Here is a 19,973-nt window from a genome sequence, read left to right as displayed (position 1 = left end):
GGGGGGGCAGAAATTGCTAGAAAATTTACATAGAAAGTTTTAAGAAGAGACTTCAGTAAAACACAATAGCTTCCATATTTCAATCTGAAAATGTTAATATTAGCAGGATTAAAAGGACCATAATTTATATGTTATAAGTCATAATAACTTGTGTGTTATAAATAACTTAGAGGTTATAAATTATACATGAGATACGACTTACATGTCAATATACAAAGTGATCTGGTACGAACGATAAAGAGCTAAATAGGAAAATACATAGAAACAACTAATTTTCAAAAAAATATATCATGATCTGGAAGTTCCCAAAGGAACTAACAGGCCCAAATGACTCAAAGGACCCATTGGTCCAATAGGTCCACAGGAACTACTAGGTTTCTGAGAGAAACTGATGATTTCTCTGATCAGTTTCTGATCAAAACACTAAGTAGCCAGGAAAAAATATATTATCATGTATGCGCCCAGGAGTCGTTCAGAAGTTCAGGTAAGAAGGTGTTGAGTTGTTGGGAAGAAATTCTTACTAAAATAGACACTTTTTTCATTTTAGAGTCTGTATCTAGATTTAAGCCTTTGAAAGATCTTTGACAAGGACCTTCAGGAAAAGTTTCTGGAACATTAATCATGGGTTAGGAGATGAAAGGTTGTCATGAATCAAAATTCGACTAACAGGCAGGAAACAAAGAGATAAAACAAACAGCCTACAACACTTTGCAAAAAAGTCAATAGTAAGCTACCTTGTTGCTACTCTGTATTAAGTCCCTTGTTATTTTAATATATTTACTTCAATTTTGGAAAGGAGGTGAGCTGTGGAATTGAAAAATCTACGTATGACACAAAGTATCACAGGTTGATCAAATTCAGAGGAAAAGATAATGGCCTTCAAGTTGGATGAACAGGAAAGAAGATGCAAGTTCAAATTCTGCAAAAATATTTGCAGTACAATGAACATTAGAGATAAAAATAACTGAACTAGGGTCTGCAGTCTTAATTATTCATACCGTAACCTTCACTGCATACTAAAGAAAAAGGACCTATGCAAAGACTAATGCTTAATGCACATCTGTAATCAGTAAGATACAAAGACAACACGCAGTCTATAGGATGAAATGGATAATATTAAAAAGTAAGTATATAAACAGGCAGTGATACTTCATGACAAAGCCCGAAAGGAAATACTTGTAGGGTCATTTTAAAAGAATATATTGCACAATTAGAAATTGTTCACAGAAGAAAATAACAAGAAATTAAGGACAAGGAAAAACTCATCAGTGAAGAAGGATGAGAGAGACTGATGAGACAATTCTTTTCTGAATGAGGTATTAAAGGGCAAGATACAATAAAAGCATACAAAACAAAGTTAAGCCAGGGAAGGTATAATAAGTTTTCCCTCCTTCATCCTATATCAGTGAGGAAACAGTACTAAACTTCAAGATGTTCCACGAAATTTGCAACTGTCCCATTTCAAAATAGTCAATGAAAGCACCGTGGCATTCTCATTGCCAAAGAATTTAGGCTATGCTAAGAATTTAGAAAGACTCAAAGTGGAATTCCATCTTTATATGATGAAAATTTATATAACTAATGCTAAAACTCTTTGTAGAATGTAAATTGTCAGGATTCACATGTTAAACCGAGGTCATACTATCTAGGATTAGGAGTAGATTTTCTTAGGGATCTTCTTTATTCACTACACAGCTCCTGCATCTTCCTCCAAGGCTTCTGATCCTGACAAGTGTCAGAAAAAGGCCATTGGAAAGGGACACCGTGATTTTGATCTATCACTTCAATATTACTATATAATGTCTTCTAAAAAGGATACTGAAGAGATAAACCAGACTGTGTATGACAGCAACTAGTTGAACACTATGTTAGCTCTGGTTTCTAATTTCAAGGGCTATCCAAATTTATGGTGACTGTTCCACAGTCAGAATCCAGAGTAATGAAACTTTCAAATAGCAATTTCCCCTTTTTGCATTCAGTCTTACAGCGCTAGTCTAACTCTCCAAACTCCTCTTAAATTTTATTATTGGTGCTTATTTGGCTGGATATCAAGACAAATTAGTGAGTTCGAGTTGTGGAGATTTGTTGAGAGCTTTTGATTTTAGGGCAGAACCAATTATTGCTGAGCATACTGCTCCAGCTCTGACAAGAGGGTTAAGTGGCTTGATTCATATTTGCATTCACGCAGCACTCATGTACAAAAAGGTAAGTAGTGGAGATTGTTTAGCAGAGACAGAGAGAAAGGACGTGCATGTCTCCCAGTTTTGTAAACTACTCATCAGATGAAGCAAATTGCTAGTGCATGCACACATGAGCACAAGCAGCATAAAGATCGTCCTTTCGCTTTTTTAGGCATATTGCTACATCAGTGCCTGAGACTTAGGGCTTCACAGGTCTGGTTTTCATTAAATCTGCCAGAGATGTACGGACCGCTAACACTTTTCGTTGTACATGGCTGTTAATATGAATAGATTCTTATGCATGAAAATTCCTAATTATGCAAATAATTGACCACTTCCACTTCAGCCCTTTTGAAAATGATGCATAATATACCTGTTAAATTGAGGACTGATATGGAAATGGAGAGAGTGGAAGATAAAGCAGAATTCATTGTATTTTAAAATGGTAGAAGTATATTTAACTGATTGCATGGGTCTTTTAATTTCTTTTTATTTTATTAAGAAGGTTTCTCATACAATAATTATTTTGTTTCTTATATAGTGATTATTTTCTATCCCATATTATATTACATTTGCCAGCATAGCATAGGTGGTAACTGCAAACGACACAACTCATCTTAAAAATAAGAAGCCCCATCACTCCCCAAGTAACCCTATCAATCAGATTTTTTATTAGTTCAGGTAAGATCTATTTCAAATTGTTCTCTATTCTGTAAGTATGAATAAAAAATTTTGCAAGGCTTGATAGAAAAGACTCCATTCAATCGAAGTTCCTCAGGAAGGCATATTCCCCAGTGTATTTGCCTTTTTTTTCCTCCTCGTCATTTATCCTGTATCTTATGTCTGGCATTCTAGAAGGCAAACATTTTTTAGAGCTTCTAAAACACCTCAGGCTATGCTGACAGCTACAGATATGTAACCATATGGTTCCTTAATTACTTAAATCACTATGTAATGCCTATGTGCTAATGTTCAAGACACATTTCACTCTGGTGTTAGCCCAAGGGGACCCATCTGATAGTTTGTAACCTCATGACTTTGGCATTGCTTGTTTTGCTTGTGTAGCATTTCCTTCGTAACTCTCTTAAAATATAAGGGTCATTTCTCAGACAGATACCTACTGACTAAAAACTGTGGAGTCTTCTTGCTTGAAAACCTCACTGTATTGTTACTGCTTACTGTATATGTCTATCTTTGTTCCTTTTTTCAGTTTTGCAGATGATACAAAACTGGGAGGAGTGGCTGATCCACTGATGGTTATGCTACCATCCAGAGGGACCTCGACAGGCTGGAGAAACGCTCCAAAAGGAACCTTATGAAGTTCAGCAAAGGGAAATACCAAGTCCTGCATCTGCAGAGGAATAACCTCTAGCACCAGCAAAGGCTGGGGGTTGACTGGCTGGAAAGCAGCTCTGCAGAGAAGGAGCTGGTGGTCCTGGTGGGCAACTAGCTGAACGTGAGCCAGCAATGTGCCCTTGTGGCAAGGAAGGCCAACATCATCCTGGGCTGCATTAGGAAAAACGTTTCAAGCACATCGAGGGAGGTGATCCTTATTTTCTGCTCAGCACTGGTGAGACACACCTGGAGTGCTGGGTCCAAGCGCAGAGCTCCCCAGTACAAGAGAGACATGGACATACTGGAGTGAGTTCAAAGGAGGGCCATGAAAATGCTTAAGCAGTTGGAGCATTCAACATATGAGGAGAGGCTGAGAGAGCTGGGACTGTTCAACCTGGAGAAGAGAAGGTTCAGTGGGATCTTACCCATCTGTACGGATAGATGGATTTACCTGAGTAAAAGGACAGAGCCAGGCTCTTTTCAGTGGTGCCCAGTGACAAGACAAGAGACAATGGGCACAAACTGAAACAGAAAACTCCATTTAAACATAAGAAAAAGCTTTTTTTACAGTGAATGTGATCAAACACTGGAGCAAGTTGCCCAGAGAGGCTGCAGAGTCTCCATCATCGGAGATTTTCACAACGTGACTGGACACAGCCCTAAGCAACCTGCTCTAGCTGACCCTGCTCTGCAGGGGCTAGGACTACAGACCTTAGGAGGTGCTTCCAGACTCAACTACTATGTGATTTTGTAGTTCTGCAATACTACTTTTTTAAAAAAATCATACCTAAAGGCAATTTACTTCTTCCTCTCTACAACTACAAGTTTCAAGTTTGGTAAAAGACTTTCCAAAAACTGCTGGATTTCTTTGATCTTGTCCCCTGAAATATGAGGGGAAAAAAAATTACACAGCCACTTCCTAGTGAAAGAATGAAAATAACTTCATCTCTCGTAAAAGGACAAGAATATTCACTGCATTTCATTAAAAATAATAGAACCAAGCATTCCTACCCTATTTCAATAAGATTGAAGATTATTAAAAACATTTTGACATTCATTTACCTGATGCTGTGTGTCCACCACTTGCACACTGGAAAACACTGTTTTCTGTAGTTTGTCAGAGGGAATCCTTTCCTTCATATTTGACAATGTTGTCTATGAGCAGTCTGTGACTGAATAATCATAATCTTTGATTATGACCAATCCATGACTGAATGTTACAGCCATGCTATCAAGCAGAATTCCTCCATCTCCACATCCTTCATTCTCTCATCCTATTATCCTATTTCCTCTTCTTGTTCTGCCTTTCTCAAAAATACATTGCTGACAATAATTATGTTCATCCCCATGTTGGAACCATGTTCTCAAAGGTATCCGATGGTGTATTACATTCCTTTTTTTTTGCCAGGGATATGGGAACGGACAAAATGAAGAAGGCTGTTTGCTAAGTTGGAGTTTTTCTTTCTACAAGATCAACATATTGCAACAAAAGCAGTATCTTTCAGTATTGTTGTGTGATATCACCAGGATAAAATGTATTACAGTAAAGTAGACTTTAAACACGTTAAGCCTCCACAGAATAAACAGATTTTGGAGTGTTAATCTCCTCAAGACCTGCACTAAAAGAATAAAACTAAACTCTGTCCTTTCAACTAAAGTCTCTCCATTTCCACATCAGTCTTCAATTCAGTAAGTGTGTTATGCATTATTTTCAAAACTTTCTTCTCCAATTCAGTATTTTCTGCTTGAAATCTTGTCCTCTTCTGGCTGTTGTTGAACTTGTGCATCCCAAACTCAATTCAACTAATTTTTCTTTTTTTAACCTAACTTTCCTTTTCTACTTTTTCTGTAATGAATACACTGGACTCTGTTACTGGCTCTCCCACCACCACCATATCCTATCTTCGTGTGTTCCCACTCACTCCATGGTATTTAGCTCCTATTTATGATTGCTAATGGCTCACAAGCTACCTTTTTTACCTTTCTATTGTGCTATCCAGCCATTATAGTAAAGTACTATGAACTGACATCCTTCCAAAACTGTATCTCTGCCCAGTTCAAGAGTACATTTGCTAGTCTTACAACTCCACAGAGTCCTGGCTGAGTATGTACTCTGTATTTGACAAGTAAACCCCTTATATTTACTGCCTATGTTTGAATTTAGAATGACAGTTATGAGAAGTTTACTATTAAGGAATCAGGTTTTGACCTTCTTGGCCACAGAGTACATTATGGTTTTGGAGCAAAAACAAGGAGATGATAGTTTCTGCCACAGTTTTCAAGAATCATCAGAGAATGTTCACCTTTATATATGCCATTGTATCCTCCGTGGACTTCTCCAGAACTGGAGATCTCTTCAATATGAGCCCCTTGGTCAGACGTAAAGTATACAAGAGTTTTATTACTCAGATTATATTTCTCCAGCACATCCAGAATCTGCCCTAAAAAAAAAAAAAAAAAAAAAAAAAAAGAAAAACACAGAAAAAAAGAACAGCTTTAATGTCTTCAAGTGGCTTTTTTTTCATTAACCTTGGCACATACAAATATTTTTGTCCTTTTGCCTTTTCAAGATTGCTTTCCATCTAAACATTATTATACATAGCAATTGGCACTGTGCAGCATACAGTAGGGGACAATTGCACAAGGCTTGTTGCAATCAGGACCATGGTTCGATTGCTGCAGGGTTTCTTGAAATATAAAATGAGAAGATTTGTGCACATCAGAGAAAAGGGCTAATCCACAGAGAGCCAGTGACCTTTGGAAGCAGTTGCTCTCAATCAAGGAAACCCCTCAGCAAGAAGATTCCAACCGCTGAGGATATCTGAAAGTCTCAGCATGCAGAATAGAGCTAAGAGTTTGGGGTAAAGCTTTGCTGCCTAGCAACCTATAGAGGCAGCATGGCAAAAATCTCAGTGTGATGTTAGAATAAGACATTCTAAGAAAAAAAAGGAAGTTAATGTATGGAGTGCCTCTGGAGACCACACAGTTTCATTATCAAACCTACTAATTAGTCCCTAATTTCTCATTATATAAGAACAGACATTGACTAAACTCAAAATGCGCAAGGTAATAAACACACACATGTGCACATATTTAAAAGAAGAATCCACACGGATATGCTCTGAAACTCCAAGGCACTGTGGGCTCACATTTCTTTTTCACAAAGGGTTCCTCACACTACCTTGGCACTGTGGAGAGCCTTGCAGTGCACGTAAATTACATTTAAACTTATTTAGACTGAGTTCTTTAAAGAGGGTTTCTGTATGAATGAGAGTGAAGTCGCTCTTTGTAACTTGCTCCAGTGAATTTTATACTGATCAGGAATCTAAAATTATTGGTCCTGGAAACCGACCAAAGTATAAGAATATACTTCTTCACATCAGCCTGCAAATGAACTTTAACCTTGTCTTTTAGGGATCCCAGAGCATATAAAGACAATTCTGTCTTCACAACCTTCTTATCTTTATTCTTTTTACTTAAACATGCAAGAATGGTCCAATTTGAATGTTAATTTTGATTTGCTCACCTGTCCACTAAGAATTAATTCATCAGCTGATGCCCAATTATTGTGTCAAAGAGGATGAGATAAGAACTTTGAAATACAGAGCCTTCTTTAATGATTTTCAGATCATCATTTCTGTTACTATGCTCTTTTTTCTGGATAAGTAGTTACCTTACCTTATTGCTACTATTTCTACTTGCCTTTTAATGTTATAGCATTCTAAAATTCCCTTGTTAAAAAGGTTGACTGTTTTCACTTCTCATCAGCTCAAATGACTGAGTCATGAATAAAGGAGCATTGGCAGTTAAATAAGTGATACCTGTTGGTCTTATTTGTAAACTAGGAGCAAAGAATAAATGTGAGAGTAGGAGAATTTATTTATGTAAATTTTGAAACCTCGTGGGAGTTGAAATTTCCCAACAGAGCTGAGGAAAATCTGTTACAAAGGTTGACATTTTAAAGTTGGTGGGTTGAGGGAAAATCATGCAGATCCATCTGACAAGCCATTCTCTTGCTGCAGCAGGTGGACTTAGTGCCAGGAAAAAAAGAGGCAATTTCCCATTGGCTTCTGAGATTGTCTGGGGAATGTACTTGCTAAGTAATTATAATATGCCTTGGAAAGGTGGCAATGATGATAAAAAAGTGGAGTATATAGATAAATTAGGACATTATGTGTGGGTATTCAGCCACATGACCTCCAGAGTTCCCTTCCAACCTGTGTCAATCTATGACTTTATGATTCTATGATAATAATAATAAATAGGATTTCACAAAGAAATATATGTGCAATGACATGCACAAATGATTTTTTTTTTACCTACACAGTTTTGCTTGATTAAATTGGATTTTCAAATTCATCCTGTATATAAAACAAATGAAAATAAAACAAGAATCCCACTCAGTACATCACATTAAATGATCTCCGGTGATCAGAGATATCTGCTGTCATTCAGTAATGGCCATTTTGATTTCCTAATTAATCTGGGAAAAAATGAGAAGCAATGAAAAATGTCTCGCTATCACAATTAATTAAATAAAGCAGTCATCATTATGATGATTTTTTTTTTCCCAAAACAAGGTTGAATAGCTTGACTTGGCCTGAAAAAAAAAAAAAAAAATCTGACACTCAAATGTTCCCCATTTCAGAAAAAAACACCCCAATAAAATGCATAGAAAGTCTCATCCAAAGCTTGTTGAACTCAATGGTAAAACTTCCATTTCCTTCATTTGGATTATGAAACACAAAGAGGATTGACTACATTAGGGTTAATTAACAAATGCTAAAATGACAATTTATTTTAAAACATTTTCCAGTAGAGATGGACTAATAGTGGTGATTCAAATAACACTGTTGTCAGAGAATGGCAATCACAATGCACTCGCAGAAATGAAGCAAAACTTCGATTTCTATTTTCATCTTGAACACTGACACCTTCTAGAATGAAAATTATAAATAAACAAAAAAGTGTGTGCTACCAGGAGATAAGCCCCAATAAAGTGCATTTGAATGACGTGGCTACTGTTAACACAAGCAATACATTCACTTATTAGTGTTTCTAAATGGTAAACAATACAGAAGAAAAATGCAAAGAATGTATTGTGGATCTCTATGAACAGATATCTTTCACATGCAATATTATATCAATTTTGGAAGCAAATACTACAAAGTAGGCAAAATACATCCATTACTGTTTTCTTATAACAATTTAATTTCTTTTTTACTCTAACTCCTTCACTCTTATTATTTCTGTAGATTTCACAGAGAATTTAAATTAAGTTAAAATTGATGTATAAACATTCCCAGGCAATGCCAGTTAATGAACAAGGAGGAGTTTCATCTAACCTATTTTAGTTGCCTAATTTTGGAAGAGGTGAATCACAACTGCAAAAAGGCCTTTTTTACCTGTTGACTAAAAAAGAGAAGACAGGCAACTAGCTTAAAACTAAATACCTTCATATTAGACATCAAGGACAGTAAGATGAATCCTACCCAAAGTGTTAGACATGCAACTACCTGAGCAACACACTTTAATGAGTGTTGTGAACAGATAAATGATGTCTGAGTAAGAGAAGATGGTAAAACTGTATTGCTTCACCCATAAAATATGATTGGAAGGGTATCATATGTCATGTGCTCCTGAATTACAAGAATGGGGCTTCAGCTGGCTTAGTATCCCATTTGAGTCCCATTGCTGGTTGCAGAAAGCAATACAAATTTTAAAAGACTTTTTGGATGTAAAGCTTTTATACAGAATATGAAACTGTAGGATAAATAAGCCAAAACACTGGGAAAACTGTAGCTCTGTTCAAGCAACAATAGCTTGCTATCTCCAGTGTAGGAAATGATCAATAAAATTTGAAGGATTCTTGACTGAAAAGACTCACTTGAAAGCCATGTTCTAAAAAATTAACAGCTGTACTGATCTCTGTGGATGCTACCGTATACATTTTTTCTGATTTGAACAGAACAGATTTGGAAAGACAACATTTCTGAACAACAAAATCAATCTAAGACTGAAGGAGCTGCATAATTTCTGAAGCTACTTAGCAACTAGAATTTCAAATCAATTTTCTCCTACTATTGCCATTCTAGGAATGTATACCCCAACGTAGGTGGCTAACATTGTAGCAGACAAAGGCATTAGATCATTCAACAGTTTTCCTTCATTTCTATTTTTTAAGATACAAAAGAGATTAAGGGCAGCATTAAGATGTTACTTGTTTTAATTAGTATGTCAATGTTCCAAAATTTAAGTAAAGTTTCCTCCAAAGTATAGAGGACTGTTCTCTACATTCTGTTCTCCACTCTTGCTTCAACCTATGTTAAATTATAGAGTTGTTTCATTCTTAAAGTGAAAATGCCAGTTTCAATGGAGTGATAGCCGTGTGAAAGTGGTAAGAGCAATTGACTCTGTTCTTTAGAAGGAAACTGAGTGCGCCATGCCACTATTCAACTTGTCTAACATAGCATGAATGATAGCTGAACCAGCCTCTCTAATGCTGCACATAATTTCTGGAGTTTTGAACCATGTAAAACTCCTACTGTACTCATCTACATTAAGATATAGGGTTTACAGAAAATGACTATTCATTTGAAAACAAGGTACAAACATTGAAAAACAATAACGTGTTTAAAAATGTGTTAGTGATTTGGAAAATTGTTCAAAGGTTTAGTCAAGCAAGCATATGAACAAATGCATTTGATTCATAAATTAGCTTACTGTCATCTGAAGTCAATAGGACAGAAATATTATTTGTATTAATTTGAAATAATTTAGAGTCTTGCTGAAATTATGAATAAAAAGCTCTAGAATACGGAATACCTCTGTGTAATCTAGGCATTAGGACAAAACTGTCTCTCTATTAGTGAGGAAAGCTTTAAAGCAGTTTGCCAGATTTGAGGAAACAACAGGATTCAGAAGGAGGGTTAAGGATCTATCTCAGGACAAGACAGTTGACAATAAAGGGAATTCCTGTAAATATAACAATCTTTTCCCACTCCAGCAGACTTTCACATACCTCTGTTGTATCCAGAAGGTTACAGTAAGCTTGAGACAATTATTGGACAAAGAGTGATCTGGGAAGATCAGCCATCACATTGCTGCCTAGAAGAGGCAGTTTGGTTTTTTGGTTTGTTTTTTTGGTTTGTTGTTTGTTTGTTTTTTTATTTGCTGTTTCAAAATTCCCTACTGATACTAATGTGTGTTTTTTTAATAGCATCATTAACCAGAATCACAACTAACTTGTAGTCAACTGAAGAGGTTCACCTCTTGTGAGCGGCAAGCCAGGAGTGCTTTGAATACACACATAAACTCCTACAAATTAACCCTACATGCATAAGTATGTGGAAGCCCATACTTCCCCCAGAAAAGATATTGATGCCATTCAACTTTATAGCCATTACATAGTAAACCTCTTGGGACCCTCTTCCTGCTACAGGAGTTAAATTAAGGTAATTCCACAGTCCATCATCTCTTCAAGGCTCAAAGGCTAAGATTTTCACCTTATGAAAACTTAATGTTGCGACTTTTGCACACCATCATTCACAAGCTAACAATCATTTTAATCTCTGTTGATTTTGTGTGATGAAAAAATATCCTTCACTTTTTAATGCACAGATCTGATTACAAAATCCACTGATTAAAACCTTAAAAACAGGCTTAGTAACTAAGACCAAGACATCCCTATCTTAATTTTAGCTTTTGTATATTTCAGGTTATAAATGTGCAAATGTTTCTGTGGTATGCTCAGAGCCATCCAGTTTCCCCTTGATAAATATGTAAATCAGTTTGTCTCTGTGGTGGGGAAGTAATTATCACTTTCAGACCTAGTCATTGAGCACAACACTTGAGGTAAAGATGGAGAATAATAAAACCATTGACAGCAACACAAGAAGTGGCTGCACATATGGTGAACAGTACATAAACTCTGCATGCAACTTGTTTAACATTCAGAGCTAGAACACAAACACTGGAAAGTGGAAATTCTGGGACGAAGCAATAGATTGATGTTATGGCACATTATCTAGCCAGTCAACAGAACACATCCACCTAAGAGGAGTGATTCTACACAGAGGAAGCATTAGCATAGGAGCCTCAAAAGTGAGAGTGAATAGTAGTTAATATAACTGTTTCACTAGAACATAAAATAAATGCATAACTAATTACAAAATATGTAATAACTCCTGCAGGAAGAAAGTGGAGTGTAGATTCAGTGGAAAGTCTTGAATCAGTCCTACTGTGCTACCATTGGTTTTAAAGTTACACTGTGGAAACAGCCCATAAAATGAAGTTTTCACGAAAGCACAAAGCTGGAGTCTCAAATGTACTAAGTTCCTACTATGATAGCTTAGTGGGATCTTCAATGTCAACAGGACATTCTGCCAAACAAGTAGCTTCTTGTTCTGAAAAAGCACATCTATATTAGTGTTTTAATTTGGATCAGGAGTGCACATTCACAGTAAATCCAGTCATGGCCACTTAATATATTTCTGTCTGCAAAGCAAAGTCCTCTTGGATTTCGTGACCTGGATTCCTTTCAGATTAAACTAAACTTGAGGATGGACTCCGGGAACGCACCTAAGGCACTCGCACTACTGACGGGCATTCAGCCTACGGGACTGTCGCGGATGGAGCGAGACTGCACTTCACTCGTAAGAGAGAAACAACAATACTTTATTGATAGAAAACAGTGAGTTAAAGTGTGAATTAACAAAGTTCAATGGTAAATGTGACAGTGAACAAGATTCGATGGCAAAGCACACTTGATTATTTACTGCACAGAGGACAGGGTCAGACAAAACTGTCAGGGAGACCCTCCCATTGAGCCATGAGGTTCAGAAAGGACCCCCTTGCTTTCTAAACTTCTCAGAGAGGAGTTTAGGTGTGGCTGGATCCAATCCTAGACCAGTCCCAGACTTGGTCAACAGTTTATGTCTAAAGGATTATATATGCGCAATTAATCCTTTATATCTCCTAGCTAAGATTTCAAAGTTTAGCATGCTATTAGTCACTTACCGAGTATCTGTTGGGGCAAGGAATCTCTCAACCTCGAGGAGTAACCTTGAGAGGTGTCCCTACTCAAGGGGAGATCCAGCCGTGCAGCCCGCTGCCATGCAGGAGCGCTCAACAGGCCCTGGGCTGTCCACTATTTATAGAATAAGATGATTGACTTACAGTCATATTTGCATATCAGCAAGTCATTTGACTCACTGCTCCAGGCAGCCCTTGGCTACTGTGTTGCCATCCCTCCCCCAAGTCCAGCATAACCTGGATGCAGCCACGACGACCCCCACCGGTGGTCATTGCTTACGCAGGGCAGGGGGAGCGCACCGCCACAGGGACCACAGTGGAGCTGGCCTGAAGTGGATTTCCCGTCTCTGCTGGTGTGCCGATAGCCTCTCTCCAGCTTGGAAGACGGTTCAGACCTGCCACTGCTGGCAGTTCAAAACATGGTCGCACTGATGAATCCTACACTGAAACTCTGGTGCTAGCACAGTCAAGCTCCACCTGTGCATATTCTAGATACATAGAGGGTGGGATTTACATACAGTGTGCACATCTACATCTGATATAGTTACCATAAACATTTTTTAAAGTCAATGAAGCAAAAGAAGCATTTTCATATGCAGGTCATTCACCTTCATATCTTAAGGTGAATGAATTTGGCCGCAAAAATTCTGATTTCTTTTCACAATGAGGTAAGGTGAGGTAATTGCCCCAGATTTAACTACCTACAATTACCATTCAAATCAGTAGTTATTAGGCCCAGATAGTCTGTAGAACATCAAACGCGTTTCTGTTGGATTCCCCTAGACTCAGGGTGAGACATGTAAAATCAGTGTAAGGGCTAAGAGAAGGGCAGTCTTTTTTAAAAAAAAAAACAGGGCAGCTTTGGTGTGGGGTCAGCTAAGCTATCAGTATGAATTTGCTTTCTGTTTGGATTTGGATTGTCATGTAATTGTAAACTTGTAACTGGTTTGTGACTGTTTATATAGTCTTATAAGTATGTGTCTTTCAGACCCTGAGGATAAAGTTTCAGCATAGTGCACAGCAGATTAGGCATGCACTGCTTAGCAGCTATGAATAAATCAACCAAATTTTTACTTATAATTATGCATAAGATAAGTTTTTCCTAGAGAGGAGTAACACATCTCTTCTTTTTCTTATTTATATAGGGTTCAAACTATTTTGTAAATGTGAAAGTTGGAATGATACTTTACGTGTATACAAATACACGTGCATGATAAATCTCAGAGATAAGATACTGTCATGAAAGTTGTGAAGACCTGTAAGTATAGCCGCAATATAGACAACGCAGGATGGAAAAGTTTTCATATTTACATCGGTACTACAACACTAATGATGGATCATTACAGGTCAAAAGTATAACTATTTGGTGGCTATCTCCTTATTAGTATGTAAATTAGCTAATAAATGCATTGCTTGAAATTCACTTTTAGACCTTACATCTGTTGAACATAAAGCTATGTATTACTAATGTAAATCTTAATTTTTAGCCTGCTTAAAATGCTAAAATATGAGAGACGGTCATGCAATTTTAGGAAGGTCCATCGCATTTGCATTTTGCATGACAGCTATGATAACTTTTTTAGTAAATTTGCATCTTTTTTCTGCACACATCTGAGAATAAGATGCCATTTCACACATACAACTAAGATGCATAATGCAAAAGACACTGTCATTCCCCACTTCAGGTCTCCCATTTTTTCTTTCAAATGTTGGAAGGGATTTATTTAGGTAGGACCTAGGCAAACTGTAATGTCAACCAAAGGATGTTATTCATTTTTTAATTAGACGGGCAGGTGAAGTTAAGGCTTCAGCTATTTTATCATACCAATATATGCCAATGGTGATTGATTCAGTAATTGTGGGGTGATAAAAGAAACTCTTCTCTATATCTTCAAAGGTTTAAACATTTATTAACATCAGAGTCAGTTTTAAACTGAATATGTATATGCTCTTAGATCCAAATGTATAATGCCAAAATTTTGCCAGATTAAAGTATGAAGAATTATGAAGAATTTAAAACAGGGCAAGTAATTTAACCCCACATTTCAATCCTCTGCACTTTTCTGAAAATTTCAAAGTATTTGTCAGTGTATTTGTTTCATTTTTGTAACTTTTATTAAATAAAATTGGAACTGTGATAAAATTGGTTGATATTAGAGCCTAAACATTTCTTGTCTTTCAACAGCCAAACTTTTTAATCTTTTCTGAATTTGGGAGCAGGTTTTAAACATTTGCTATAAATCATATGCCATAAAGTTAAGAGGAGTTTTATCAAGATTGAATTAATATTCCTCATGAAATCTTAATTCTTTACATTTCCTAGCTTTCTGATTTTAATTGTGCAAATCTAATCTTATATGAAAGTAGCTGTGCATTAACTCACCGCCAAAACAGAAGATGCCTTTTTTTCCCCCTTGACATGACCATCACCATGCACACTTGCTAATTCACCTACCTCTCTAATTGCTTTTGGGCAACTCAGTGCCTTTTGTGCCTAAGTACTGCTAGACACTTGAAGCCTACTGTGGAATCACCATCTCCAAACCATGCTAGCTGTGAATGAAGCTCTGTACAGACACTGTTAATACCAATAAGAAAGCAAGCCTGACTGTGAAAATTGTCCTCAAGGGGATTTTCCGCTAATGAATCTAAACTCTGGTCTGTCTTCTCTAGATGACATTCTGAACTTAGGAAAAAACAACAAATAAATTGAAGGCCACAAATCTTTCTTTATGATTCAGCTTTTTTTTCGACTTACTCTCCTTCTTTTTTTTTTTTTTTTCCCCCCTGGTATGTGCGTGTGTTCAATATGACAGTATCTATGCTGATTTAAACTCCAGAGGATCCTTTCAGAAGGGAAGGCAAATAGTTTTTCAGGTCATCCTCATTGGTCATAGACGACTAGCTCAGAAGATTGCTCACTAGCTTATGAAATGGGACTTTGATTCCTTAATTCATCTAAGTGCTCTTGAAAAAATATTCCCAGCCTATTCGAAAAGAGCTTTTGTTGAACTTTCAGAGTAGTATTCAGTAGCACAGCAGATGTCTACAAGAAAAAAAAAATAAAATCTGCCTTTTTCTGGTTCAAGGCCTGGAAAGAGAAATATGTCACTCTCATCTTAAATTGGTTTGGAAATACTTGAGGTCTCTGCTTAGGCCAAGATGTATTTGATGCCCCCAAGACACGGTGGAGGCATGAGATCATGGAGGGCCCTGAGATCATCAGGCCCATTTCTTTGCCTTTTCTCTACCTAATTCTTACTCATGAATAAAGCAAATATGTGATGTGTTAAATTACTAATATAGTTACTAATCTGACTTTACAAAGGTTCAACAATATGAATGCTATGTGTCGTGTAACGGGAAGTTACAAAAATGGACCTATGAGACTTCCTGTGTGCAGGCAAGACAGATTTCTGGAATGGCTCTGCTTTGCATACAAGGATCACAGTGAGATACGGTTTTTAGGATAAATCTGAAGGCTAAATTTGAGATGGGGATGGATCATTCACATAGCAACACCACAGATCAGCTTAAATATTAACATAGGTACAAGGAACAAATAAATCTAACTGTAAATAGATAGTATTTGGGGAAGAGTTATTGCCAAGGTAAACTCCCCAAAGCACAGATGGCAAATAACCACTGGAAGGCCCCAACTAGCACGTTTCTCACTTATGGGAATAGCACTATTCCTACGGATAGAGAGACAGGTACAGGGTTAGCCCCTCCCTATTAACATATTTTTTTAAAGGACTAGTTCTTTCCGAACCTATAACAACAAATATATGGAAGTTGTATATAGGTAGACATCCTTGAACAGGAAAGGTTTGAAATCTCCACATTTCACATGAATAGTTCTGTAACAGACTGGTGTTTCAGTGTCACATATAGAGAGAAGTAAGTACACAACAGCAAAGAGATTTCTGCTCTCGAAGGCGCTGGAAAAGCACAGCTAGTTACACTCAGCAACTGACTGTATCATTATCAAGATTCAACAATTAAATACGACAACAGTAGGATAGAGCATTTGCATACGTTTCCTGATAGTGTATTTATTATACCCGTGCCTCTTATTTAAAACAATTACTTTCTATTCTCGTACTGTGTATTCCTAAAGTTAATATAGAACAAGGGAAGTAATTAAATGCCACATCAGAAAATCAGTTTACATTCTGAGGGAGAAATGTGATCTTATTCTCTAGTACTTTTCTGCCAAGAAAGTCCTCAAAGCTCTTTTGAACTCGGCCATCTACTTTTCATGAGCAGCACTTTGGGTTATCACAACAACTAGTTGATGAACTACAGCAGAATCACACAAAAGTTGAAATGTGAATGGACTGAGAAATTTGGGATGTGGGGCTTGACTACCTTAGCTCTAAATTGGCAAGAATATTTAGGATATGTACTGTAGAAATGTTTTAGTTTTTTTTTTAAGGACAACAGCCAATTTTGTGCCCTATTAAAATAATACTGGTAAAAAAGCCATCATAGAGAACTTTGCCCATAACACCATGCTAAGATGTTCAAACTTTGTCCTGTAGGATGTGCTGTGGTGGATACAAAGGAACTTACAGTGTATTTTGCTCTGCCCTGAATCACATCTTTTTATGTTGTTGGAAACTCTGGCCCCAGTCAGGACTTTATGAGACAGATGGGACATTTCAGCCCACTTTCAGCTGCACAGACATCATCCTTACCTTTGGCTTTGGTTTTCCCTCTACTTTCCCGCTAATGGGCATTTGACACTTGTATGGTGTTGCTCCCTGCCTCCAAGCTTCTGGCAGCCACCTCTGCTTTCCTCCTCTGCTGTGCCAGCTATTGTTAGCCACATATTTAGCACTGTCTTGCACATATGAGAAAGGTGGACCATTTGTTTACTGTCTTTCTGACATTATGGCTAAACTTTGAAACTAAGTATACACTTCTATTACATGGTTTTCACTTTTTTTTTTCCTTTTTATTAAAAATAAATCAACAGAAAATACAAATTGTTTGGAAGGTTGTGATGCCATTCTTTTCAAAGAATAGCAACCTTTTCATACAGCATCCATAGCTGTTGACTTCAAGTCAGCCCAGTTCCGCTGACTTCAGTGCAGTTACATCATCCTATGCAAACAGAAGACCTATCCCAGCATGGTTAAAAAGAACAGATATTTATCAGGGTATTTATCACCTTGCTTAGTCGAGTGACTGCTTTCTTCTTTTCCAGCCAAGTCCCTAAAAAAATCTTTTTTTAAAAAACAAAAGTAGTTTGAGGGACCTGGGTATCTGCCAACTAGAAACACTTCTATATTGCTACATAAAGATCCTGATTTTCTTAATTTAATCTCATTCTCTTTGGATTTAGGAAGATACCTTCTTCAACTGTTAGGGAAGAATAACTAATACATGAGTTGCATGGAACTGAGAAATGTTTATGTATAAAAGGAAAGTTTAAATTAAATAAAAAAAGTTCTGTTAGCTCATCTAAAAAGAGACGCCTTCCAAAATGAGGTGTAATATTAAAGTATGTCAAATTGATATCACCCTTTTTATCTCAATTGTATGACACTTTTGTTCTTCCTTCTTAAAACCTAGTCTTTCCAGAACTGCTTAAATAATGATGTTCCAATAAGCTATTATCAATAGGGACTGACCATTGTAGGAGATGCCAAGTAATGAAAAGCAGCCAAGTGGAGGAAAAAATACAGTGTGATCTCCTGTGACAATCCATTGCGAAGAACTAGCGAAGAAAAACAGCAAAGAAAAAAAAAATAGAATTATCTGCTTGTGGCATATGAGGAGCTGACAAGAAAAGAAGACCAGATTCGACTCAGATGAAAGTGCACCTCTCTCACATCAGGAAAGCAAAAATTTATTTAAAGGAAGATAAAACTACTATTGCAGATATGGAAATACATTAAAGTTATCCTGACTACTTAGTTCGATGGGACCGTTCATACCAATATGGGAGAGAGGAACCTGGTGCTAAGGCTCTGTTTTTGGACCACTGCATCATAACCATATGCTATACGTATACTACTGGATGGGCCAAGATCTCTTTTGAAATATAGGGCACGAAAAGAATCTACCAAAAGGGAAAGAAGTCTCATCTTCAGAGATGGTAACAGACCTACCACAGACATTTTGTTAAAATCCATTTCCTGGCTGCCACTGAGGTAGCTCAATTACGTATGAAATGTTTAATAAACAGAACAACCCTGTTTTCAAACATCGGTTATCAAAGCTTCTGATATTGTCAAGGTATTATATTTTATTTTTTTATCTCTTGTTTCTGTTTTAAAGAAAATGCTATTTACTGTTTAACACCCATAGCAAACTTTTGAATGCATTCATTAAAGGTTTCTTATCGATCCAAGTTGTCAGCAAGAAATTGAATCACAGACTTCCTTAGCTGACAAAAGAAATTGTAACTTTAGATTTACAAATTTCAGAGGTAAGGAGTCCCAGAATTTTAAAACATGATCATCTGAAAAAAATGTAATGACAATGGCTCCTTTATACTTTTTGACATTACACATTATTAAATGTTTCTGAAAGTTTCAGTATGATGTGATGATTTTACAAAGATCATAGAATCATAGAATCACAGAACTGTTTGGGTTGGAAGGGACCTTCAAAGGTCATCTAGTCCAACCCCCCTACCTTGGGGAGGGACATCTGTCACTATGTCAGGTTACTCAAAGCCCTGTCCAACCTGGCCTTGAACACTGCCAATGATGGGGCATCCATAACTTCTCTGGGCAACCTAGTCCAGTGCCTCACCACCCTATTGTAAAAAATTTCTTCCTTATGTCCAATCTAAACCTACCCTCTTGCTGTTTAACACCATTACCCCTTGTCCTATCGCAACAGTCCCTGCTAAAAAGTTTGTCCCCATCTTTCTTCTAAGCCCCCTTCAAGTATTGAAAGGCTGCAGTAAGGTCTCCACGGAGCCTTCTCTTCTCCAGGCTAAACAATCCCAACTCCCTCAGCCTTTCTTCACAGGAGAGGTGATCCATCCCTCTGATCGTTTTTATGGCCCTCCTCTGGACCTGCTCCAACAGGTCCATGTCCTTCTTGTACTGACGCCTCCAGAGCTGGACGCAGTATTCCAGGTGGGGTCTCACCAGAGCAGAGTAGAGGGGCAGAATCACCTCCCTCGACCTGCTGGACACCCTTCTTTTTTATGCAGCCCAGGATATGTCTGGCTTTCTGGGCTGCAAGCGCACATTGCTGGCTCATGTCCAGCTTTTTGTCCACCAATACCCCCAAGTCCTTCTCGGCAGGGCTGCTCTCAATGCATTCATCCCCCAGCCTGTATGGATACCAGGGCTTGCCCTGACCCAAGTGCAGGACCTTGCCCTTGGCCTTGTTAAACCTCATGAGGTTCACACAGGCCCACTTCATCCAGGTCCCTCTGGCTGGCACCACATCCCTCCG

General features: G+C 37.5%; 1 protein-coding gene across 1 annotated transcript in view; it reads right to left on the bottom strand.

The window, feature by feature from the left end:
• STS (steroid sulfatase (microsomal), isozyme S) overlaps nucleotides 1-19,973 on the bottom strand; it is a 119,769-nt gene that overhangs the window by 36,755 nt on the left and 63,041 nt on the right. The window contains exon 7 of the mRNA XM_009333383.1: nucleotides 5,819-5,956. Within this exon, the coding sequence (XP_009331658.1) occupies nucleotides 5,819-5,956 (138 nt within the window). The remainder of the gene's footprint in view (nucleotides 1-5,818; nucleotides 5,957-19,973) is intronic.

This window comes from Pygoscelis adeliae, unplaced genomic scaffold (genome assembly GCF_000699105.1).
Source record: "Pygoscelis adeliae isolate BGI_AS28 unplaced genomic scaffold, ASM69910v1 Scaffold69, whole genome shotgun sequence".
Classification (NCBI taxonomy): Eukaryota; Metazoa; Chordata; class Aves; order Sphenisciformes; family Spheniscidae; genus Pygoscelis; species Pygoscelis adeliae.
The sequence above is the reverse complement of the archived record's forward strand: the minus strand, read 5'-3'. Positions and strand labels throughout refer to the sequence as shown.